Source organism: Mandrillus leucophaeus, unplaced genomic scaffold, assembly GCF_000951045.1.
Source record: "Mandrillus leucophaeus isolate KB7577 unplaced genomic scaffold, Mleu.le_1.0 Scaffold136, whole genome shotgun sequence".
NCBI classification, from domain to species: domain Eukaryota; kingdom Metazoa; phylum Chordata; class Mammalia; order Primates; family Cercopithecidae; genus Mandrillus; species Mandrillus leucophaeus.
Window position 1 is genome coordinate 730,702 of NW_012101321.1, and position 26,010 is coordinate 756,711.

Sequence of the window (26,010 nt, forward strand, 5' to 3'; positions counted from 1 at the left end):
TTTGCTAGCTTCTAGAGAAGAAGTTCAAGATCTGAGTAGCACCTTGCTTAAATTTTAATTTCTTCCTTAGATATACTTTAGAGAGCACTTTTCATTATTAATTTCTGTATTATGTTTCAGGGGGCGGAAATAAGGACATTTCTCGTTAGCTACTATTTATACAGTCTTTTGGTGTAGGAAGATTAGTATGATGAACTTAGAGGAAACACATTGTTTACACCTAGAGGAGACAATAAAAGAGGGTCATGTGAAAGAGAAGGAACAATAATTCACTTAAAGACTTAAAAGAATCTCATCTTTTAAGTCTCGCCTCCTTTGATTTGCCAATTTTAATACCTTAAATTATTTCTTCAAATTAGTTACTATAATAATGAAGTGACAAAACTTTGATCTTTAGTTCTAAATTTTACTGAGATGTTAGTCCTCTTGAATATTGATGAACTTATTATTTTAAAGTCACTGCTATGATAAACAGTATTCTCTAGCTGATAACATTTCTTATGCCTTAGTGGTTGCTAGTTTTCTGTATCACTGCCATTTTCTGAAAACCACATTTATTGACAGGTTGACATGAGCTTAGGTAATTGAAGGCTGAGCTTGAATTCTGATCCTTTTGCACAAGTGATGAATTGAGTTATTGTTAGCATAATATAGGTGGTGCATGTTGAACTCTTAAATGGTCGAGAAGGTAAATCAAATAAAAAGATCAGTATTTGGATATTTTGAAAACCACATGGCCTCCTTCTCTGAGTGGCAGAGATAATAGATGCTCTTGATGGATTGAAGACATCCAGTATTGTGTCTTTAACATGTGTCTGAAGAAAACACTGACTTACTAGTTAAAACTTGATTCATTTAACAGTATTATTGAGCACTCAAAGAATTGCCATTATTTTTCTAAGATAACCCACAATTTACTAGTAGCTCTGGTAGGGAGGGGTTGGGGAAGGGTGATGTTGGGAGTAGATTACTATGCTAAATGCATATATTCACTGTTAGTTGCATTACATTTTAAAAGAGTTAATGGGAGGGGGCAAGTACAGGGTATATAGTATTTTATAAAGGGTAAGAGATCACTTTTATCCACCCAGAAGTCACAGGTTTGGAAAAAGCAGGTTAGTATGAATATGAATACTAGAGATGTTTCTAGAATATCATACACCTGTATTGTAACTAATTTCCATCAATGATTTATTTCCTAACCTGGAGTGATTTTCAAGCAGAAAACCCTCTGGACCATAGGGTCCTGAAAGTTAATTGATATGAATGAAATGGGCTAGAAGAGCCAGGGAGCTAAAACGTCTCTAAAAAGAGGGTCTTGATATTGCCATGTTTTTGAATTTTTCAAAATTCATTGGAATTTCAGATTTTCAGATGATATTTCTTAATCTTTAAAATACATTGGTGTCCAAATTTTACCAAAGCACTTCCGTGGGTTGGTTTGACCCATAGACCACCCGTTTTCCACTATCATGTATGGAAGAAGAATGGACTATTATTGTTGAACTGAATAACTGAAACTGGAATAAATGCAAAGGAAGATGTTCTTTGGCACTTCTGTAGAAATGTTTATCACCCATTGCAAAATTACAGTACACTTTGCCTCCAGTGCTGATCCATTAATGGGAGTTGGGTTGTTTGGAGTGGAAGTGCGACATATGCATAGCACTTTAAGTGCTTTAACTGGTGACCTACAGACTTTTCCTTATGAATTTGGTATACTGATTTTAGGTATTAAACTGCCAAATGAATTGACCTCATTTTAAAGAAACGAATATCCAGCTTCCACAAGGAATTTGGGATTTGAAGTGGTCTATATGTAGGAGAAATACATATAATAAAGTGACAAAAGTGTACATGAAAATCAGAACCAGGGACCATACTGGAGTAGAATATGAGGGCAAGGTCATGAGAAGAGGTAAGGAATGAGTTATAATGAGTTAGAGAAAGCTGGTAATAGGATATAGGTTGTCCACTCCTAAGTGTCTGCACTGGTATTTTTTGAAGTGTTACCTTGGACCAGCTGCATCAGAAGCATCTGGAGTGCTTTTTAAAAATAACAGATTTCTGGGTTACTCTCCAGAGCTACTTAACTAAACTTCAGGATCAGGATGTGCGTTTTTAATAAACTCTCAAATGATTTTCATGGAAACTGAAGTTTGCAAAACACTGGCCTTTAGTTTGGAGTCTCTGCTTCTTTGTAATAAAATTAAGAAGACGATGTACTGAGTCCTCAGGGGAAGAGAAAAGATGTCTCTCTCTCACACACACACACACACACACACACTCTTATACACACCCATGCATCTTTCCTAATATTATATAAAAGGAATTTCCCACATAGGGCTTCCTGAGTGACTCAGTAGATCATGTCCTCAACAGTATATCTAGAACAAATGCATTAATGCTCGTGAATAGTGGTAGGATGTGATTTCTAAGGTCAAACTACTGGGGGATTTTCAAATGCTAGCTCTGTCAGTTCATGGCAGTTTGACCTTGCACAAACCGTTGACCTTGTAGTTTCGTAGGGACGGTAGTAGTATCTAACACATAGTGTTATGGAGAGGATTCAGTGAGGTAATGTATGCAAAGTACTCAGGACAATGACTGGCATATAGCAAATTCTTAAGCATTTGCTATTATATTTTATAAGGTTAATTATTGTAATGTTACAAGTCTATGCTATAACTAACTTACTAGTTCAGGCTAGGAGAAATGCTATGCAAAATATTTTTAGTTCCAAAGATACTCTTTTGGGTGGGTTGAAACTATTCCATTGACTTTTGCCTACATTATTACGGCTTTTAGCATAGAGTTCAGCTGTTTTGATATTGTACATTTTGTTACTGCTAACTATGAAGCACTCTTGATCCCTGACAGGTATTTTTTCCCTAATTGGTTGTTAATGCTGAACTTAGAAGGAATTTGTAAAAGAACCCACAAGTAAATTTTGCTAATCCTAGAGCTTTGAGTACTCATATGAAAATGTTCAGAAGACAGGAAAAGGCAAGTTTTATTCTTTAATGATACTTGGGTGTTCTTGAACTGAATAGCTGAAACTGGAATAAATGCAAGGGAAGATGTTCTTTGGCACTTCTGTGGAAATTCTAGAATTACTGCTTGATACTACAGAAAATATCGATGTTTTTCACAGTGAAGGGATGATTATAAACAAATGAAGCAATCACTATGAATGGAACAATAGTTTTGGGTAGGTTAAAATTATCTTTATTTAGGGTACATTTTAGAGAACACTTCATAAATTATTGGGATAACTTCTAGCTGTATCTAACATAGGACATTAACTTGATGCATTATAATAAGTATTGTTGTCAGGGTAGCATCTTGCATATAAACTTTAACCTCTAATTATATGAAATGCAGGAAGAATGATGATTGTTTTCATAGATCAGGTTTAAAAATGATGCTTAAAATTTTTTTGTATCTTTCCCCCTCCCTAGAAAAGGGTCTGTTTTATTCAAATATAGCTTGTCCTTCTGTCAGTTGGTTTTTGCTGATGCAAAAGGTAGTTTCTCTGCTTTAGAAATAGCAGTTGCTTTTAGGAGATGCATTACTTGGTTGGTTTCCATGGCAGTTTTTGGTTATTGAAATCAGATGCAAATCAGGAATGGAAGCATGAAGAAGGTACTGGTGAATTTGAGGAGTAAGTGCCAGCAGTTATTCATTTGCTTAGCTACAGATGTTGGTTCTATTAATTTAAGTCTACGTTATAAATTTAATTTTCTAGAATGCATTGTTTGTACTTTACCAATATGCTGCCATCTGTCTTAGGGTTTAATGAGTGAAAAACTTAAATATACTGAGGTACGTATCTCTGTAGTGTTTATCACGTAAGTTTCAGTTTTGGGGTTTATTCCTCGTTATCGTTTTACTCTATTACTTGGTATAGAAAAGAAAATTAAAACTTTAAGACAGAATCATTATTCTCTATCAGATTATCACTAATCTTACATTTTATTTTAATTATTTTTTTGTGCTTCTTTACTCCAGAAAGGAACAGAATAGAGATGACAAAATGATATCTCATATAGTAGGTATTTAAATCTTTTTCTTTTCATCATGACAGCCTACCATTGAATGTATTTTTAAAACATTTAAATTTGTTGCCAACATTGGAAAATCTTGAGAGTTCACATAAAGGTATTGATTTTTTTCACCTTCTTTTCAAAATATAGAACAAATGGCCTTGCTGGGCCAATGTACTTATATGATGACATCAATTGTACCCTCTAAAAGGGCTTTTCAGGTCTTAAACCTAATTGGTTTTTCTCCTTTAATTGTACTTGCCTTATCCCCTTGTCATCTGAGTTCGCTTGGAATATAGACAAAAGCACAATTTTAGGAAATCCAAAAGTGAGTTTGATTTTTCCTTTCTTGGTCATATATCGAATGACTTTGGATGTAAATTCAAGCCAAAGTAATATGAAACTTTTTAAAAAGTTTTATTATGAAAATAGAAACTTGCTAAGGCCTCATTTCCATTGAGTATCAAGGTGGGAAATTGTCACCCAAAATTTTGCCATCCTCAAGATGATCACTTACGTTTTCATTTTGAATCACCCATTGTCCTTTCCATTCCTGTTACACTGTAAAATTAACGCTCCACTACGATGACTATAAACCAACTTAGAACTCCTTGTTTTATAAGATGTTTTGGTTATCCATTGTCACCTGACCAGTCGCCATCAAAGCTTTGTGGATATAGCAAATGAGAATTATTTTATTATTTCTCATTGTTCTTATAGGTTTGTAATTTGGGGAGTGCTGATCTGGCCATTGTTAACTCTGGGTGGCAGTCAGATCATGGCTGGAAGTGCAAAAGCAGGGGTCTAGAACAGCTGAGGGCTGACCCAGAGACTCTTTTTCCGTATAGTCTCAGAACATCTCCATGTAATACAGTCTTTTTACCTGGGCTAGTTTGGGCTTCTTCAGAGCATGGTGGCCTGAAGGTACTACTTAGTTACCACATCAGGACTACCAAGTGAGTGTTCCAGCAAGCTGGAAGCTGAATCTCCTTTTTGTGACTTAGCCTGGGAAGTCACATGGTACCAGTTTTACTATCTCTAACGGTCCAAACAGTCACAAAAGTCTGGCCTGTTGTTAAGGCAAGAGGACATGGCCTCTACCTCTTTGTGAAAGGAGTGTCAGAATCACATTGCAAGAAGAGCATGCAAGATGGGGGACAGTGTTGTGACTATCTTTGAGAATACAATTTGCTATAGGAGGTCATAATATCTTCGATGTTATTCCTGTTTCTTTTTTTAAATTTGGACTTCATAAAAACTAGGCACATTAAAACATTCCATATATAATATGTAAATGTCTTATACAATACTTTATTTCAGTTATCTAGAACTCATTTATATCTGACAAACTTACATATCTGAAACACTAACAAAGAAGTGTCTCCGAACAACTAATTTAGGAAGTAACACAACTAAGTTAGGATGTAACATTCTGTGGAATTGGATAGATGATCTGTTACAAAGCACAAGTTTAGGAATTAGACATACCAGGGTTAAAATCTCAACTCCATTACCTGGCAACTGTGTTACTTTGGGCAAATTTGTAAACCTTTCTGAGCCTTAGTTTTGTCTGTAACAAGTAGACAAGGATAATGATACCTCAAAGTTTCCTCCTGGTGATTAAGTGATACAAAGCATGATCTACTAGAAACTCTTGTCAGTGTTTAATCCCTTCCCCTCATCATTGTTCCAGTCTGAAACAATGTGTATGTATTTCTAAGCCCTACAGCTGCAGAATTCCTTTATATCTCTTATTGATCTCTGATAGTCTCCTTAGACTTATTTATCTTTCTATCCCAAGATCTTTCTATTACAGGCATACTATAGAATAGTAGGAATTGAGTTTTGTTTCTTCGTTTTTAATTTTTCTTGATAACCAGTTAGTGTTTCACTTATTGTAAAGAATGAAAACTTAGGCTCTCAGCTTAATTTAAACCTCAGCTACAAAAAATAACATTGATGTTTTTCAGAAAAATTACTTTGTTGAGTATGTAATATTGACAGCATAAAAGGCCAGTGGTATCAACTGTCAGCCCGTCCAAGAATTAAGTTCTAAATATGTATTTTCTATTGCTTAATCTTACTTTTCTGTACTTTAATCCCGTACTTAAATTCTGTGCTGAAGTACTTTCAGTTAATCTTAATAAATCCCACATACTTTCATAGCACATTACTGAAAATTATATAAATGAAGTATGGTACTATGTTTATCTTACTCAAAATATATTGATTTTTATTTATAATTGCATCAGAAACTCAGCAGTGTAGGAAATAATCATTTCCCCCTCCTTACTATTTTACCTGTTTAAAACGCCAGCACTCCTTCAGATTTTTTACATTTCTGTAAGTGTAGCTTTTTATTTTTCGTAAGATAAATTTTTATAATTTGTTGAACTGTCAGTTTGGTTGAGCCATCTGCATTATAGCTTAATTTTTTAAAGCTGTATAGCAAAACAATACACTCTTACTGTATTTTAGAAGAATTATTAGTATTATTTACTTAGTCCTAATTATTAGTGTAATTAGTATTATAACTCCCTGGCCTGCAATACTCTTCAGAATTTTTATTAAGAGAAAGAAATTATTGGTAAGTAATGTTTAATTTATTTTAACTGAAAGGCTGATGAACTGTTTATGTTTAAACTGTTTATGTTTGAACTGTTTATGTTTATGGACTTAAGTACTGATATTAAAGAAGTTACTGTCTTTCTTACACTTAAATTTTATTTTGAGAATTATGGAAAATTAGATTGCTTTAAATCATTTACTCTGTCATGACATGAGGCTTTTTGCATGACTGAAATACCTGTAATTACTGTGTCATTTTTGTCATAGTTGACTTAAAGGTGTAACTATAATAATCACGAACTAAATTCTTGGTGAGCAGCTGTGTAAGGCCATTTTAACAGCTGGGGTAACCCAGCTCAGCCTGTAAGAGTTAAGCTTAATCATGAGACAGGTTATGTTAAGTCATTGAAGACTTCATACTGGGCATTTCTGAAATACTTACAAAATTCAGTAAGATAGTTGGATTTTTGTTTCATCTTAAGTACTTTTTAAAATGCTTAATGAAAGGATTAGGAAAAGTATTTTAACAACTAAAGTTCTTAGGCACAAATATAAATAAAATCCAAAGTTTACTTCTTAAAAAAAAAGTCAAATATACTCTGTATGGTAGTGTTTAGACTACTATAGTCAGTAGGAGAGGAAAAAAATATATAAACACGTATTATTATAGTATAATATGGAATCAGAAAAATCCTGAGGTTATTTTTCTTGAATTTCATCTTTTAAAAATTTATGTAATAATCATTATGCCTGTACCTTTTTTCCAATAAAAATGTTTTCATATTACTATACAAAAACATAGCACAGGCATACATGCCTTTTGTAAAAGAAGTCAGACACAAAAGAAGAAGCAGTGCATTTTATTTAGATATATTTTATAAACTGGCTATATTGTTCACTAAACTATAATAAAAGAAAGCTCACCAAATTGAACCTTCTTACAAGAAGGCCATATGTGTAATATTATTAGAGCTGTAATATACTTATTTTGTGTGCGTGTAAATTTAAGGGGTACTGCAGTTTTTTTTACAAGGCTATATTACATAGTGGTGAAATTTGGGCCTTTAGTGTACCCGTCACCCAAATAGTAAAATTGTACCCATTAAGTGATTTCTCATCTCTCAACATCCTCCCTGCGTGTCACCCTTCTGAGTCTCTTAATATCTATTATTACACACTCCATGTTCATGTGTACACTTTACTTAGCTTTCACTTGTAAGTGAAACGTGGTATTTGACTTTTTGTTTCTGTGTTGTTTCACTTAAAAATCATCTCCAGTTCCATCCATATTGCTGCAAAAGACATTTCATTCTTTTTTATAGCTGAATGGTATTCCATTTGTGTGTGTGTGTACACACATATATATGTGGGTTAGTTATCATAGTTGACTTAAAGGTATAACTATAATAATCACACACTACATTCTTGGGCATCTTTAAAATAATGATTTCATTTCTTTTGGGTAGATGCCCAGTAGTGGGATTGCTGGATCAAATGATAGTTCTATTTTTAGTTCTTTGAGAAATCTCCATACTGTTTTCCATGGAGATTGTACTAGTTTGCATTCCCACCAACACCGTATAGGCATTTTTTTCCTCTACATCCTCGCCAACATCTATTATTTTTTGTCTTTTTAATAATAGCCATTCTGAATGGTGTAAAATGAGATCTCATTGTGGCTTTACTTTGCATTTCTTTGATAATTAATGATGTTGAGCATTTTTTCATGCTTATTGGCATGAGAAAATATGTATGTCTTCTTTTGAGAAGTATTTATTCATGTTCTTTGCCCACTTTTTAATGAAGTTATTTGGTTTTTGTTGTTGAGTTGCCTGTAAATTCTGGATATCAGCCCCCTGTTGGAAGCATAGTTTGCAAATATTTTCTCCCATTCTGTAGGTTGTCTTTTCACTGTTGATTTAGAGATGTAATATACTCTTAAACCTGCAAGGGACTTAATCTCGATCATCTGAGGAGAAGTCAGACCATCTATTTTTATTAATATTTAGCCTCCTTTTTGTAGAAACCTGAAGTATAAACTCCAGGTAATTGTACTGCAAGACATTAAATAGTTAAGGTTCTTGAATCTTGGAGTTTCTGGCATACCATGGGATAGTTTTGTCATCTGTCAACTTATAATTTATTAGCACTTGTTTTGGTTGGTTTTCTGTATTTCACTTTTTAATTTATAATGTATTTTCAGCCAAATTTTTTGAAATAACTGGAATATAAAACAGCTTAAATGTCTAACATTCAGATGTTGATTCCATAAATCAGAGCAGTTACAATACCTTATATAATCTAGTATTCTAGCATTTTTATTTTGAAAATGCTACATATCTGTGTATATAGGCATGTACATGCAATGCTTTTATTTTGCAAATGTCCAATTATCAGGTCACATTTTTATAACACTTGTGTATGTTGTATGTGCTGCTTCAGAACCCAAGCATATTTCTCTTAGTTAGGGGCTGTCCTTGTTGCCCAAATAAAGAAAATTAGCAGGAAAGTGCAGTGTGCGACCCATTGAATGTTTACATACATATAATGTCTCAAATACATTGTAATTGGAAGTTGTAATCTGAGTGAGCACTTTGAGCATGTAAATAAATATCTTTTAGAACATGTTTAGTAATCATTTTAAATGTGATTTTCATCTTAAAAATTTTTTATTTATTTGACATACCTTTTGTGAATACTAAAACTTAAAAAAAAAAAAAAAAAAAAACTAAAACTTTAAAAGGTATACCAACCAGGCATGGTGGCTCACGCCTGTAATCCCAGCACTTTGGGAGTCCAGGGCAGATGGATCACAAGGTCAGGAGTTAGACCAGCCTGGCCAACATAGTAAAACTCTGTCTCTACTAAAAATACAAAAATTAGCTGGGCGTGGTGGCAGGCACCTGTAATCCTGCTACTCAGGAGGCTGAGGCAGGAGAATTGCTTGAACCTGGGAGGCGGAGGTTGCAGTGAGCCGAGATTGCAACACTGCACTCCAGCCTGGGCAACAGAGCAAGACTCAGTCTCAAAAAAAAAAAAAAAAAAAAAGTATGCCATATTTTTTTCTTTGATGCCCTATCTAATTGTATTTATGGTTCTGCTTTTTTTTTTTTTTTTTTTACAGTTATTGCTAATACAAGCTTGATAGTTAATTTATCATTAAGCAGAGGGTTTAATTTCTTGATTTCTGATTGTTTTCCTCCGTGTTTAAATTGTTCCGTCTTCAACCATGAATTGCTTTCATTCATGAATTGCTTGGTAGGGAAATACTTTTAACACTCTGATATCTATGATGTTAGGAAGATTAAAAACTGATTTGTTAGAGAAAATAATCTGCCTTACTCTGTATCTGTGAATAAATGAGTATACTTGATAATACCATATTATCTGATCAGAAGGATTTTGATTCTGATTTATTGCACTTTAGTAATGGTATACTTTTTAGCACGTGGGACTTTCTGTTTCTACAACAGAGAAAGTCACTTGTTGCCTGAATTCACAGAAGCAGTGAATAATACTGAATTCAAATAACATATGTTGATATTCTTCCTGTGGAAGTTTTTGAGGTAAGACTTTGAAAACTCTTGGTATAAAGTCAATTTGAATTTGCAGGGAGATTTACATCTTCTGAGTGATTTGTTTTAGCTGATTCAGGAATAATATATGAAAAATGGAAAATCTTTGTGCTGCTCATATGCTGTAGCTTTGGTCAGGAGCAGTTAAATTTCTAGCCTTTTGTATAATACTGAATGAAAGAAAAATGGAACTCCAGAGTAAATTGCTGTGATGGTATTTTTCTTGTTGTTACAAGAGAATTGGAGTGCTTGGAGTTGTAATGCATTTTACAGATACCGTATTGGTGATATTTTGTTACATGTAACATTTATATGTAATTGTTTTTGCAGATGCAAATTTTTAGAAGAAAGAAAATCAGGAAGTGATAAGTGGGCAAAATAAGTTACCTTATATAAAGACCTTTTCTTTACTGCAAGTTCCCTAATATTTAGCCTGTCTTGGATGATCAGTGATATCTGGAATCTTAAAATGCTAAGACACTATGGCTAAGATACTACAGCTTCATTTTTTGGCAAAAATTTTGACAGAATAGAAGTCTTTCTGAAACTTACAGATAATATGTTTTAAAATATTCTTTTCCAAAGTTATTGTAGATGGATTTTAGAATCTCTGCTTTATTTGCTGGTGATTTTAAAATTGGAAATGTTATCTACAAAGCTCTGTGTGATTTTTGATTTCATTAATAGTAGTAGTGATCATAATGGCAGTTTAATTAACACTATCGAACACTTACTAGATGTGAGGCATTTTTCTGTATACTTATATCAACTAATTTTTAATCCTCACAACAGTCCTATGAGGTAGGTACTGCCTAGGTGAAATTGAGACACAAAGGAATTAAATTAAGGTCATACCTGGTAAAGCCGGGATTTGGACTAAGTCAGTTCGGTTCTGGAGTCCATGCTCCTACCTACCGTATTGTACTGCCTTATTATTTGTGGCATCATCTTTAAAAGAGCTTGTCTGTTTTTAAGAGTCTCAATTTGGGTAGTATTAAAGAGTATCTTAAATGTTTTTAAGAGTAAAATTGAGACTGAGACTTTATCTTTTCTTGAACACATGGAATTAGCTGCATTTTGAAGTATTAACAGTTGGTGTTCTTATATACCTTGTCTGTGATTTCCCTCATTTATTAGGGTTTTTGTCTATATTTGAAGGTTTGATATTTTGAGTGTTTCGTGTTGATTGGGAATATCGCTTTAGAAGTACTGTTACTTGAATCCTCCAAAAAAATGAGAGTTGTAGTATTTGTATTTGGAAATTAGTACTCACTTTGCCCAATCACTGATAATGTCTTCTTTTTCCAAAAATATATCATGACAAACACATGATTCTGTTACAGTGTTTGGTTTGCCACAGTTGCAATGCCCTGTATTATCCAGTTGAGGGCAGCTATTTACTGATTTAAAAAAAAAAAAGTTAGGATATCACCCCTTTGAGCTTACCAAAACTCGGTATCCACTAAAAAACTCAACATTCAAGGTACAAACAGCCTTAATTATGTTCACTTATGTTTTGTTTCTGTTGTCATTGTAAATTATTTCATGAAAATGGAAAGCCTAGTTTTAGTTCTTAATAACTTTTGGTCTGTTAGAAACTAGAAACTGTTGATTTTAGTTTTAATTTTCCCAGTTTTTTAAATTTTTAATTCTAAATCTCCCCCCCCCTCAGGATCAGACTCATTGAGATTAGGGATTTTTCTTATCTTTAAAATGTCTGCATGTAAATACATGTGACTTTAGAGTTCCTTGAGGGCTTTTAAATGTAAAAGTGAAAAATTATAATATTCAATACATTATCTTTATTAACCAGTGGAATAACCACTGATTGTTAACTAGATCTTTGATTCATTTTTCCAAATGCCAAATGAAGGTGTTAAACTCGTAGAATATATCACCCTCTTCTAGTTTTTCTGCACTGGAGTATCACACAGTTAAAATTGTATCTTCTGTGTAGTTCAGGAAAAGAAATTCAGAGGGGTTAATTATCCGATTGATTTCAAAGATATCGCTGAGACAGAATTGTTTTGAAAATAATCTCAGACTACAGAAAAGTGTTGTAATATTAACAAAATAGGTAGTGTTAGTAACTGAGATAAGGATATTCCATGGGAACTACTTTAGCAAAAGGGATTGTCTAATGAGAGAAGGACAAAGCATGACATATGTTTCACAAACAAAACGATTAGTCTTATGTTGGAAAATAAAGTGAGCATCTAAGGAGATGCTAAGAGTAGCATGAACCTAGTAATCATTCTGCAAGGTAGTAAGTTGTCTCGTAGGACTGTAGACATGGTATCTTGGATATCATTGTCACTTTTTTTCTACTACCAATTTATAGGTTTCCAGCACTCTCATACTATCTCTTCTCTCTCCTAACCTTAGATCTCTCGAAGTTTTTTTGGTGATGATTGTTCCATTTTCAGTCATTTACTTTTTTGTTTAAAAACATTTAAAATTTATGGTTAAATATCCATAACATAAAATTTAACATTTTAACCATGTTTAAGTATACAATTCAGTGGCATTAAATATGTTTACATTGTTATACAACCATTACCACTATCCATCTTCAGAATATTTTCATTTTCTCCTACTGAAACTCCGTGCCAACTAAACACTAACTCTTATTTCCCCCCTCCCTGCCTCAGACAACCACCGTTCTATTTTCTATCTATACGAATTTAAGTATTCCAAGTACCTTATATAAGTGGATCATACACTATTCTTTTTTGACCGACTTATTTTACTTAGTATAATAACTTCACCTCTATAGAGGTGAGTATAATAACTCACCTCTATTCTTAACCCTTTAACAGAACATATAGCCTACCCATTCCTCATGCTATCCTTATGAGGCATAATTATAACAAGCTTAACCTGCCTGCGACAAACAGACCTAAAAATCACTCATTGCATACTCCTCCGTAAGCCACATAGCCCTAGTAATTATAGCTTCCCTCATTCAAACCTCCTGAAGCTTCACTGGCGCAATCATCCTTATAATCGCCCATGGACTCACTTCTTCCATACTATTTTGCCTAGCAAACTCAAATTACGAACGGACTCATAGTCGCATCGTAATACTTTCCCGAGGGCTCCAGACTCTACTTCCATTAATAGCCTTCTGGTGATCTGCAGCAAATCTTACCAATCTTGCCTTACCCCCTACTATTAACCTAATAGGTTCATGCATGTTGTAACATATGTCAGAATTTCCTTCTTTTTGAGAGCTGAATAATGTTCCCTTGTTTGTATATGTCACATTTTGTTCATTCATCAATTGAGACTTGAGTTGCTTCTACCTTTTGGCTATTGTTAATAATGCTGCTATAAGCATGTGTATACAGGTATCTGTTCAAGTCTCTGCTTTTAATTATTTAGGGTATATACTCAGAAATGGAAATGCTGCATCATGTGCTGATTTTATGTTTAATTTGTTGAGGAACTGCCACACTATTTTCCACAGCAGTTACATTCATTTCACATTGCCACGAAGGATGCACAAGGGTTCTGATATCCCCACATCCTAGCCCGTGCTTGTTGTTTACTGTTTTGTTTTGTTTTAAAACCATCCTAATGGATGTGAAGTGGTAACACATTGTGGCTTTGATTTACATTTCCCTAATTAGTGATGTTGAGCATCTTTTCATGTGCCTGTGGCCCAATTACATATCTTTGGAGAAATCTGTTTTTGTGTAGCATTGATGCCAATGATTTTGCATTTTTAACTACATTTTAAATTGTGGTATAAGAGAAAGGTCTACTAGTAGGAATGCGACTATTTCGTGTATATGCATTGCCTTCCCAGCAGCCTGCTTTAATATTTAGCGATGCCAATCTTTCCGAAGTCAAAAAGAAATCACCCATTTCTAACTTTCTCCTTTCAAATCCTCTGTCTCCGTCAAAATTCCTGCTGTAAAACTCCGTAAAAGCTTGGAAGTTAAAAGTTGGAAGGAGAGTTAACTGGAGCTGACTGGCTGTTGGAAGCAGAAATATAGAATGGAAAGAGAGAATAGTTGATTGAGCACTGTGAACAGTTAGTTCACAATTATTATCTACTATCTATTAGAAATACGGATTATAGTATAAAGATTAATTAATACTTGCACAAGTGGTTAATTTAGGGAAATATTTGAGATAATGCTGGAAAGTTTAGTTTGGCGCCACTTCAAGGAGAGTCTTCATCTCCAGACTTTATCTTAGGCCTTGGAGAACCATTGAAGGTTCCTGAGGAGTAAATGGCACACTGTATCCCCTCTCTGTGTTTTAGGAAGATTTATCAGACCATACTATGAAGGAGAAACTAGGCACTAGGGATTTGCAATGGACTGGCTAGTTACTCTCCATTTTACTATAATTACTTCCCATCATAGATTACTTTATAAATACATACACTTTTTACATGTCTTTAATCAATTGGGTGACTGTTACACTTTCAAGTATAATTAATAAGTTTTTCAGAATTAAAGAGATTGACAATTGAAAACTCTAGTACGAAGATTAATCTGAAGTGTGTATTAACAGCCATTAGAGAACCAGAGTGTACGGTATTTAATGTCTAGTGAGTATGAGATAAAGAATGGTGTGTATGGAAAAGGGAAAGAGAGCACACACTTGAAAATAATGCTTATTATAATATATCTAAGGTAGAACAAACATGTATGTGTGGGGTTTTTTTAACCATACGTAAACACCATCCTTAAATTTGAAACACAATTCAAAACATTCCTAAAATATTAATGCTGACATTTGGATAAGGAAGACTTAATAGATACTCAGGATACAATGTTTGTTTTTTTTTATTTTTTTAAGTAAAAATTTACTTTCACTTTCTAGGAAACACTCTTAGGTTAGTTAGTTGGAGAAATATTAAAAGAGACCTTACAGCATAGCCCTGCTTTGGTTGTGTTCACATTACTGACTTTGTATGAGAGGTTCACCAGCTGTTTGACTGGCAGGAGCAGGAGCTTTCACTTCAGTAGTTTATAATTCCTGGCTATTCTAGGATAGTTTGCACTTCACCAAGCCTCAGACAGGTCAGGACATTTGGTAGGAGAAGGTTGAAAGACAAAAGCAGCAGGCCTTGGGTTCTCAGCCTTTTTAAAAACTATTAATAAATATATATTTTTTAAATTTAGTGGTTAGAGCTTTACTTAGTAATGTGCCTGTATTACATGTAGAGAGTATTCGTCAACCAAGAGGAGTTTTAAAATGTCAAAACCGGGAAAAGCTACTCTAAACCATGGCTTGGTTCCTGTTGATCTTAAAAGTGCAAAAGAGCCTCTACCACATCAAACTGTGATGAAGATATTTAGCATTAGCATCATTGCCCAAGGCCTCCCTTTTTGTCGAAGACGGGTAAGTCTCACACATTTGAAAAATATGAATGTTTATTTAAATGAAGTACTTTGGCCTCTTTCAGTGAAGAGATGCCTCAAATTTCAATTGATATTTAAAATTAAAACTATCAATGCATTATGTAGCCAGTAAACACTTATATAAGTGATAGTTTTATAATATGATATAGATCCTAGAAGATAGGGTTACCCAGTTCACCTTTTTGTCTCATTTATTTTTCATGAAATTAGAATCCTGCAGATTTATCTAAAATTAGTAAATGTAAAAAGGTATATTTTGAAATACGTTGACAAATATTAACACTATAAATTTGTAGTTTTTATTTTGCATGGAAGGCAAAAAGTTGATGGTATTCTCCTTATACATGGGAAATATAGCTGAAATTTCATTCGTTAAAAGGTATTCCAAATCCTTAGGCTTCTTTGGCCTCTTAAGCTGTATTTTTTTTTAATTGCTATTCCTTACATTTGAACTTAATAGGAACACTACTTTTTGCTGTTATATAAAATAAAAATAGCATGCTATTGTGTGGCAGTCACGATATGGTTTATATATAGACAATCCTGAACTCACAAACATTTTGTAGAACTTGTATGGTCTGTTGGATGTTTCTCAGGATTACGTACTCCTCTCCCCCGGTCAACAAGTTTTAACCCTGTTAACATGAGCAGTTTTTTTGTATTTCCTGAGTTAATTGAAATTGCCAGTTTCATATTATTTATTAGAGTAATATATTTTTAGATCTAACATAGGTTTATTAGCCTGAAACAAACCAACCAACCACTGCTTGGGATTAAATGACTGTATTTGTGTATATCAACACTGTTAGGGTTCTATCTTTTTGTGTGTTCCTTAAAGTTTTATTTTGTTTTTAATCGATACATAATTGTATTGTACTTTTTCTTTTAGCTAAAGGGAAATATTCTATTAAATAGAATAATCCATAACACTGGAAGAATATTTTTCCTCCTTAATAAAGAGAATCTTCTATTTGCTGGAACTTAACCTTCATAAAAACACATTTTCTAATTAGCTTAGTTCTTTTTGAGTAGTTTCCACTTCTACTCCAAACAAGTGGCAGCCATGTTGGAAAACTTTTGCATGAGGTTAAAATATAATACAATTTAAACATTGAAAACAGAATACAAATATCCCCAGCACCCTCTTGTTTCTTTTGTACTTTACTGTTTTAAGAAAGTGTTTCTTTTATTTTGTCTGCTTTCACCTTATCATTTTAATGGCTTCTTCTGAATGAGGTCACTGCTCCGATTTGAGCATTTTACAGAGGCCTCTAATAGCTTTAAAGTCACTAATAGACTAATTTATTATCTCATAGCTCTGTAAAACAAAATACCAATAAAATAAATTTAAAAATTGAGAAAAAGAAGTGTAGGGCTTTTTAAAATTAAAGGGTTAAGATATTAATCAAGTTAATTTTCTTTTTATTGAATATTTTTAATAAACTTAAATACATATGGGAGATTACCTCATTATGTTACAGTATATATTTCCTATCTTTGTCTTCTAAGATAGACATTAAGTTTAAAAGGCATAGGAGAAGATTCTGTAAGATAAATTAATAGAGAACTGTAAGGCTTCCCTGAGGGCTTTCTGGGGTCACTATTTAATTTGACTTTTCTAGGTTACTGTGTTATGTTAAATTATAGTTACAGCCTTGCAATTATAATTGCAGAATAAAACTAAATATTAAAAATGAAATTCGTACTAAAAAATTTTTAGAAGATATTTAAAAAACAAAATGAACACATTGAAGTTTAGCCTGCCTGCCAATAATTTACTATTGCATAACTCATTGACTCTGACTACTAGAAATATTAGAGGGATTGCGAAATTATATCCTTTCTTTCCTTTTTGCAAATGGTTAGTTGATTTACATTTTCTTTGTTACTTTCACATTTTTCTTTATTAGAAATTTTAAAGATATTTTTAATATGTTATAATTAATAATATTTTGTAACTGACATATTGTATGACTTTTACGTTGGGTAGTTTTACTTTCTTTCAAGCAGATTGCTATACACATTGACAGCAAAGCACACAAAGCAAACACTCTTCTGTATTTTGCAGACCACTTTTTTCCAAGTCGTGAGCTGAATGTAATCTGTAGTTACTGCTTATGAGACTATATGCAGTCTTGATCTATTAGGATTTGAAAGCATGGTATTCTCCTTCCAGTCATGATAGATACTGAATCAAGTTAATGTTTGCACAGTTAATATTTTGCACAAAATAAAAAAAAGTTTGAAAATAGTGGAAAAAGTTTTAAGATAGTAATAACTATAACTTCAATTTATATCTCTTCAAATATTTTCAGGAAATTAATTTACCTTACTATTAAGTGTAATATTAGTACTGGTAGTTAATGTATTATATAAATTATTCTAGTTGCTCATTTGAGATAATTTATAAGCATTGGATTTAATACTAACAACAGTAAATAAATAGCAACCTAGCTATTAATCATTTACCTTCAAATGAAAATATTTTTAGGCCAGGCATGGTGGGTCACGCCTGTAATCTCAACACTTTGGGAGGCCAAGGTTGGAGGATTTCTTGAACCCAGGAGTTCAAGGTTACAGTGAGCTGTGATGGCACCACTGCACTCCAGCTTGGGTGACAGAGACCTTGCCTCTCAATAAAAGCTAAAATTAGCAGAGAGAAAGAAAAAATGCTTTTAGTCTTAAAACTCATAATTTGTTCATGTTTTCTCAGATTTTCCTGGTCATAAGTATCAACTCAGTACTTACTAAAAATAAGTTCTGCGGGTATTTCTTAGTATCAGAAAAATTTGGGAATATAATTTTTAACTAAAAAAAGCCTTGGTTGTCTTTTAAGGGAAGAGAAGTTTTACAGGAAAAAAATAATTTAACCTATAAATTAACTAGGTAAAGATATTTAAAATAACTAGTTATTTTATAGGTTATAGAAAAATAACTTTTTTATTTGAAATTAGAATTCCTATTTATAGTAATGTTGTATTTCTTAAATCCTAAGATGCATTATTTTTTCACATTGTAAGCATATATGAAATAAGGATACATCTTGATGGCACTAGATAGCTTACCTAGCAACATTTTTTTCTTTCTAGTAATAAGAGAAATTATATTAAGATGCATCTTACGTCTAATAATTGCATGGTTTTTTTGTTTTGCTTTTTGCAAGACAGTGTCTCACTCTGTCTCCCAGGCTGGAGTGTAGTGGCGCCATCTCGGCTCACTGCAGCCTTCACCTCCTGGGCGTAAGAGATCCTCCCACCTCAGCCTCCCAAGCAGCTGGGACTACAGGCACACGCCACTGCACCTGGCTAATTTTTGTATTTTTGTAGAGATGGGGTTTCACCGTGTTGCCTAGGCTGGTCTTGAACTCCTGGACTCAAACGTTTTATCTCCTCGCCTCAGCCTCCCAAGTGCTGGGACTACAGGCATGAGCCACCATGCCCGGCATAATGATTGTATGTTGAAAGAAAATGGACTTTTAATGTGTAAATTTCATCTCTTGACTCATTTTTTTTTTTCGTTTGGTGCACTTTCAAGCATTTAGAATACTCTCTTAAAATTATTCTTCAGTGTTACTATTTTAGTAGATATTTCCAAATGACATGCAATTGTTGGTTTATTTGGGACTTAAATATATCAGGTTTGACTGTGCTGGTTTACAGACAAATACTGTCTTTAGAGGGCCTCATATATTCTTGAGTTTGTGTAGCATAGGCAGCAGCAACACAGGAGAGAATGGGCTAGAGCCTTGGTGGAAAGGGTGGCGCGCAGATCAAGGACAAGAATTTATGCATCTGAGACCCAGGAACTCAGGAAGTAGTGAGATAAACAACTGATGTTTCCAGTAGTTGAAAACAATTTCATAGTGATTATATTCTATATCAAATTATATTCCAAATACCGTACTTAAAATTATTTTTCTTTAAAATAAAAATAGAAATAAAAGTAGAATATTTGTGTGTCATTTGAAAAAGTATTACAGTCACGTCTTATGTATCGTCATCTTAAATCAGGAGTCCATATGCTTTTTCTGCAAAGGGCCAGTACATGTTTTAGGCTTTGTGGACTGTGTAGTTGGCCTCTGTTGCGCTCAGCTCTCTCTGCCTTTCTATCATGAAAGCAGCCACAGACAGTACTTAAACAAATACGCAGGACTGTGTTTTAATAAAATGTTATTTATAAAAACAGTGAAAAACAGGTTTTTACTGTTACAACAGTACTGTAGTAAACTAATTTTCTTTTGCATACAGCTTTTTGCTTATGTGTAAGTTTCATTTTACGGTGAGTTTTTAGAATGGGGTTCTGGAGCTTTAAGCCATTACTTTCCTTTATAAGACTCATTTTCTCTAATTCTTTTGTGTTTGTGGGAGGAAGAATTTTATTTTTGTGTATCTAATTACTCTATATTTATTTATTTATTTATTTATTTATTTTTGTTTTGTTTTGTTTTTATTTTGAGACAGAGTCTCACTCTGTCTCCCAGGCTGGTGCGATGTCAGCTCACTGCAACCTTCTCCTTCCAGGTTCAAGCGATTATCCTGCTGCAGCCTCCTGAGTAGCTGGGACTATAGGTGCCTATCACCACGCCCAGCTAATTTTTTTTTTTTTCTTTTTGGTATTTTTAGTAAAGATAGGGTTTCACCATATTGGCCAGGCTGGTTTCGAACTCCTGACTGCAGTTGATCCACCTCCTTTGGTCTCCCAGAGGGCTGGGATTAGAGGTAGAGCCACCGTGCCTGGCCTAATCACTAGAATTTTAACATACTGCTTTTTATTACTTATCTTCTAAATGTATGGTATAATAATGGTATTGATGATTTCCATCATTTTAAGAGCCAACTATGTATTCTAGGTACTCCTCAGCTACTTTTTATATTTTAATTTATTTAATCCTTAAATAGTTTAAATGTTAATGAAACAATGTAAGTTTTATCTCCATTCAGTAGATGAGAAAACTGAGGCTCAGACAAGTTAATAACTCTCCCAGTTTTCCAGGCAGTTCGTAACACTGGTATTTAATCTCAGGACTCTCTAATGCTGCAGGTACTAGCTCTTCTTTTACTATGCTCTGTAACATATACATTTTTTTCCTTATGAACTTAACACTTTTCAACTATTAGTATTTTGTAGAGTTAGTCTGAGGGCCTATTGCTGTTGACATTGCTTCCATGAGACAATACAAAGTTTCAAACAATTGACTTACAAATAATTTTTGTAGCACGGTCCCTTTATAAATTTAAAATTTTTTGTGTAATCTCTTTTAAGTTTTTTTTTGTTGTTTGTTTGTTTACTTATAAAGTTATCCCACAGATTATGTAACAGTTTTAGTCATGAAAAAACTGGAAATATTCAGACCGTATGCATGTTTGTCCTGTGTCTTTTTGTAAACTGAGGGGTGATACTTCAGGGTCCGGGGTCAGGCAACTGAGAACAGGGTACCTAACAGGTGACTATCCTCAAAAGACAATGCAGTACCATTCTCATCGGTTAATCAATTAGTATGTTTGACAATTATGACCAAAAAAAAAAAAAACACAGCACCTCTCAGCAATACTGTGTTAGGTTCAGGTTTTTCTTCATTGTTCAGTTGTTCATGATAATAATCAAGCCTGCATTCAAAATTTTAGTCTTCTCATTCAGACATAACCTAATTTGTTGTTTTTGTATGTATAAACTTCAGTTAGTTCAAGGGGTGTGTAATTTTAATCTATTATGCTCCTGTAGTAGACTGTTGAGTTCGTTAGAACTTTTCAGCAAGGTCTGCTAGGATTAGTAAACAGTCGTGCTGCTTTTGTTTCAGAAAATAACATCTCTAATTATTCTACAATAAAATTTTCGTTAATATGAAGATTTTGTACATACCCAGAACACTGACCATCATAAGCTCTGTTGGTAAAGCAAATTTGGGAATTATTACCCTCTCAAATTTGGTAATTTAATGTCCTCCAAAGTCTGAGTTCAATGGCTATATAATGAATTTTTATTTCCCTCCAATATTTAATATCTTTTACTTCTCTTCATAAAGCTGTTAGACATGTTAAATATATAATGTAGAAAAGACACTTGTCTTTACAGTTTCCTAAATTATTAGTAATCTCACTGGTCAGAAATAACCACAATGAGGATTTTAAGCATATCACTTTTAAAATAAAACTGTCACCTTAATTCATTTTTAATATACTGCTAGTATTTTCCCATGGCTGTAGGTATTCAAAAGTGTATAATCTGCCATATAAATATATCATATTTTTCACTATTGTTGATTTAGATTGTGACCTACTTTGAACATTGTTACACACAAATTTAACCACATCACTGTACACAGATTTCTAGAACTAGTTTTATTGGGTCAAGGAGTATGAACTTCCTTAAATTCTTGAAAAATATTATTAAATTTTTTCAGAAAAAAATTGTATCAGTTCAAAAACAACATGGGGTTTCTAATGTTGTTACAAGACAAATTATAGTTTAAAGAACATTTATTCTTATGGCAAAGTTCTGTGGACTTTACTTAGCTGATACTGTACCATTGTACTTCCATGTTTATTTTTCTAGGTTTTCTATGAACTGAATTTTCATTTTGAGAAAATAACAATATGTGCTTTTACTTAAGACCTCTTTTTTTTTTAATTTATTTTTTATTATTATTATACTTTAAGTTCTAGGGTACATGTGCATAACGTGCAGGTTTGTTACATATGTATACTTGTGCCATGTTGGTGTGCTGCACCCATCAACTCGTCAGCACCCATCAACTCGTCATTTACATCAGGTATAACTCCCAATGCAATCCCTCCCCCCTCCCCCCTCCCCATGATAGGCCCCAGTGTGTGATATCCCCCTCCCGAGTCCAAGTGATCTCATTGTTCAGTTCCCACCTATGAGTGAGAACATGCAGTGTTTGGTTTTCTGTTCTTGTGATAGTTTGCTGAGAATGATGGTTTCCAGCTGCATCCATGTCCCTACAAAGGACACAAACTCATCCTTTTTTATGGCTGCATAGTATTCCATGGTGTATATGTGCCACGTTTTCTTAATCCAGTCTGTCACTGATGGACATTTGGGTTGATTCCAAGTCTTTGCTATTGTGAATAGTGCTGCAATAAACATACATGTGCATGTGTCTTTATAGCAGCATGATTTATAATCCTTTGGGTATATACCCAGTAATGGGATGGCTGGGTCATATGGTACATCTAGTTCTAGATCCTTGAGGAATCGCCATACTGTTTTCCATAATGGTTGAACTAGTTTACAATCCCACCAAGGCCTCATAAGGAAAATATATCAATGGATTAAAAAATTATTTGTCACTCATAGTAATGATATTTTTTATTTTTATAGGAGATAATATTTGCCATAGACTTGTCACCTATATTATTTTCAACTGTAATTTTCTTCAATTCTTCTCATGGTTTTAAAACTGTGATCTGTGTTTTTATCTAAATAGATGACCCACATGTATGATTTGATAATTTATTATTGATTCAACGTATTTTTTATATGGCGAGTCTTCTTATGGTTGTCTCAGTTTTTGTCACATTAGATTATACTTTTACATTTCTGAATTTTAGCGTGTTATCTTTACAGTGTAAGTGACAACCTCTCCCAAAGTATATAGCTATTAATAATCTCTACTGTAAGAGTACTTCTCATGCTAGCGGGAGCAGCTGCCAGAAATACTTGCCTGTTTCATATAGCACTGTTACTTAGCATTACATTTCTGTCATAGCTTTGTCATTTAGCCCCAATCCTGGTTTGCCTTAAAAAACAAAACAAAACAAAATTCTAGTCTAGCTATGATTAATTCTCATTTAAAATAATTGTAGCAAGTCTCCTTTTCTAAAATGCCTTGATGACTAAAAGGGATTTCATGAAACTCAACATCACTTTCATAGAACTCTTAGCCAAGTAAAAATATATTGATACCTCCTTAACATACAGAAATGTAAAACCTTTTAAAAGCCAGCATCATCCCCTCCTCCTGTAAGTAGTCTATTTGGTATCTACTGGTTACATTTGTGCCTCTGTTTTTCTATATCCTTTCCATGACCTCATGGTCCAGCTTACCTCTCTCTTGAAACCTCCCTTCTGGCACTGATTTCATCCACTGTTGTCCTCATCCATTAAATGAAACATATTGCAATTATTGCTGTTATCTTTGGTCCCTAGGCATACTATATGGGCTGCTCAATGATGTTATATGACAACTTAGTATAGATACCTCGTTGGTTAGGTTATAAACTCTTACAATTCAGAGGTTATTTTTAATACCTTTTTATGCTTCCAGAGATATTTAGGAGAAAGTTAGTATAAATATTTGTATGGCTGATTCATTGAAGTATCTGTTAAACTTGGAAAAATCTTTAAGGAATTTTTGTGCTGTAAGAATGTGGCATGTTTTTGTTTACTAAATGTTTTTAAATGACTGTGCAGCTGTGATTTTGAATATTTCATTTTCTAAATTTAACGAAACTCAGATACAGTTTGACACTTAATTTTAAAAGTAATTACTGCTTACTAATTTTGAAAATGCAAAAGAAACACACACGGTATAGTCATTTAGGTGGTACTTTTGGCAGTCTAGATTAGCTCCTAAATATCAGAAAATGCTAAAATAGAGAAAAAAATATAGTACTTTGAAGAGAAGAAAGAATAGGGTGGTGGTATGAACAAATTTAGAGAGGGAATTTGATAGGGTACCTGTTTTGTGGTGGGGGGTTTTTTATTTTGTTTTTGTTTGTTTGTTTGAGTGAGGAAACTAAAATGTGGCTTTCTAAGCTTCTCTTCCTTGCATATATCTTCCATTGGTACTTGGAAAATATAAGCATTTCTAGATCCTTTGATGTTTTTTATGGTCACTACTTACTTTATCAATAAAAGCATTAATTACTGTTAGTTACCACATATCAGATCATTCTATTTCAGATCCTTTGGTCTTTTTCTCTTTAAGAATGTTTCACACATCATGCATCAACATGAGTAAGCAATATAATTGTCAGTTTTCTTTGCATTCTCTGTGTTGTGCCAGCCACCGGCTATAAATAAGATGATGATCCCCCATGCCCATGCACAAATGAAAAGTCACAGTGATAAAACTAGAAACAAACCATTATAGTACAAAATAATAATTGCTTAAATGGACCTACGTACAAAGTACTGTGGGGGTATAAGGAGGCACCCAGAGCTCAATATGAGTGGTTCAGGAAGGGCTTCACAGTAACCTTGAATTAAAACATGAAGATGTTTGCTAAGTAGGTGATCAGAGGACTGATAGAGGGAACTTGTATCATTGCTTGGGATCATGACTTATGTTTTTTCATATTAATTATACTGCTGCAAATCACATTTGTCATCAATTTATTAATGTTAATGTCAGCTAAAAAAATATGTGTTGAGCACCTAGAGTGGAGAACTTTCCTAGAACCTGGAGATATAACAGTGAACTTGACAGACAAAGGCCATGCCCTCATGGAGCTTAGATTCTAGTTTAGGGAGACAGAAAATAAATACTACTGTTAATATTTTGATGACAATAAAATAGGGTAATAAAATAGAGTCTGATTTGGTATGTAGAAGAGGCACTAATCTAGTTACTTTCTATACATAAACTCATTTAATCCTTAAAATCACCCTGTGGAGTATGTTGTATTATACCTGTTACACATAAGGAATCTCAGGCCGAGGAAGGTTCTTGCCCCTTAGCTGGTAAGTAATGTAGCTGGGACACTAATTCAAGCAATTTTATTCCAGCATCACAGCCACTGCAGTATACGGATCTGGAGTAGGGATTTGTTGAACAGCCCCTTAGTGTCCATATGTTTTAAGGGTTAACTTTTGCCATATAATCTTGGAATTTTAAATGTATAATTCTCACCTTTCCCAACAATTTATGATGTTCTCAATATCTAATTACTGATAATACTGCCTTCTATATGTTTTTGTCATCAGATGATGTTTTAGTATTGGGTTGTGCCTGAGTTGTCAGATATGAGTACAAAGCGACTTAGCACATGATTTGTAAATCTGTAATTACACTATGGAAACAATTCCTATGAATTTGTCTTTTATGTAACAAATTTTTAATTAGGTAACGATTTGTATAATTTTGACATCAAAGGGCGAGGCTATTTAAATTTGTAAATTTAAACTAAGTTATGTTTTACAGAAACTAACTTAATGTTAAGGCTTGTAATATAGAAGACAGATGAAAAATATGCTAAAAATAAACTTGGAACTAAGCTCCTGGCAAGGTAAACAAGTGTGAAATAAGTCCACAGTCCCTTGTCTGCAAAGTAGAAATCCAGCATGCTCTGAAAACTAGAAATTTAAAAATAAAGGTAGCAAAACCTAACCCAAACTAACATAAAACAGTCACCTTTATTATCTATCTAAATATTCATATATTTTGCTGGAGAAATATTAATGTGTGATATACTGGAA

At 33.5% G+C, this 26,010-nt stretch overlaps 1 protein-coding gene across 3 annotated transcripts in view; it reads left to right on the forward strand.

The window, feature by feature from the left end:
- Window positions 1–26,010, forward strand: part of FBXW7 (F-box and WD repeat domain containing 7, E3 ubiquitin protein ligase) — a 222,428-nt gene that overhangs the window by 145,388 nt on the left and 51,030 nt on the right. The window contains exon 1 of one of the 3 annotated variants that reach the window (XM_011973231.1): window positions 15,206–15,550. The exons of the other annotated variants lie outside the window; for them this stretch is intronic. Coding sequence (XP_011828621.1) covers window positions 15,404–15,550 — 147 coding nt within the window. The 5' untranslated portion in view covers window positions 15,206–15,403. Of the gene's footprint in view, window positions 1–15,205; window positions 15,551–26,010 lie in introns of those variants that run through there. 3 annotated transcript variants of the gene reach the window in all.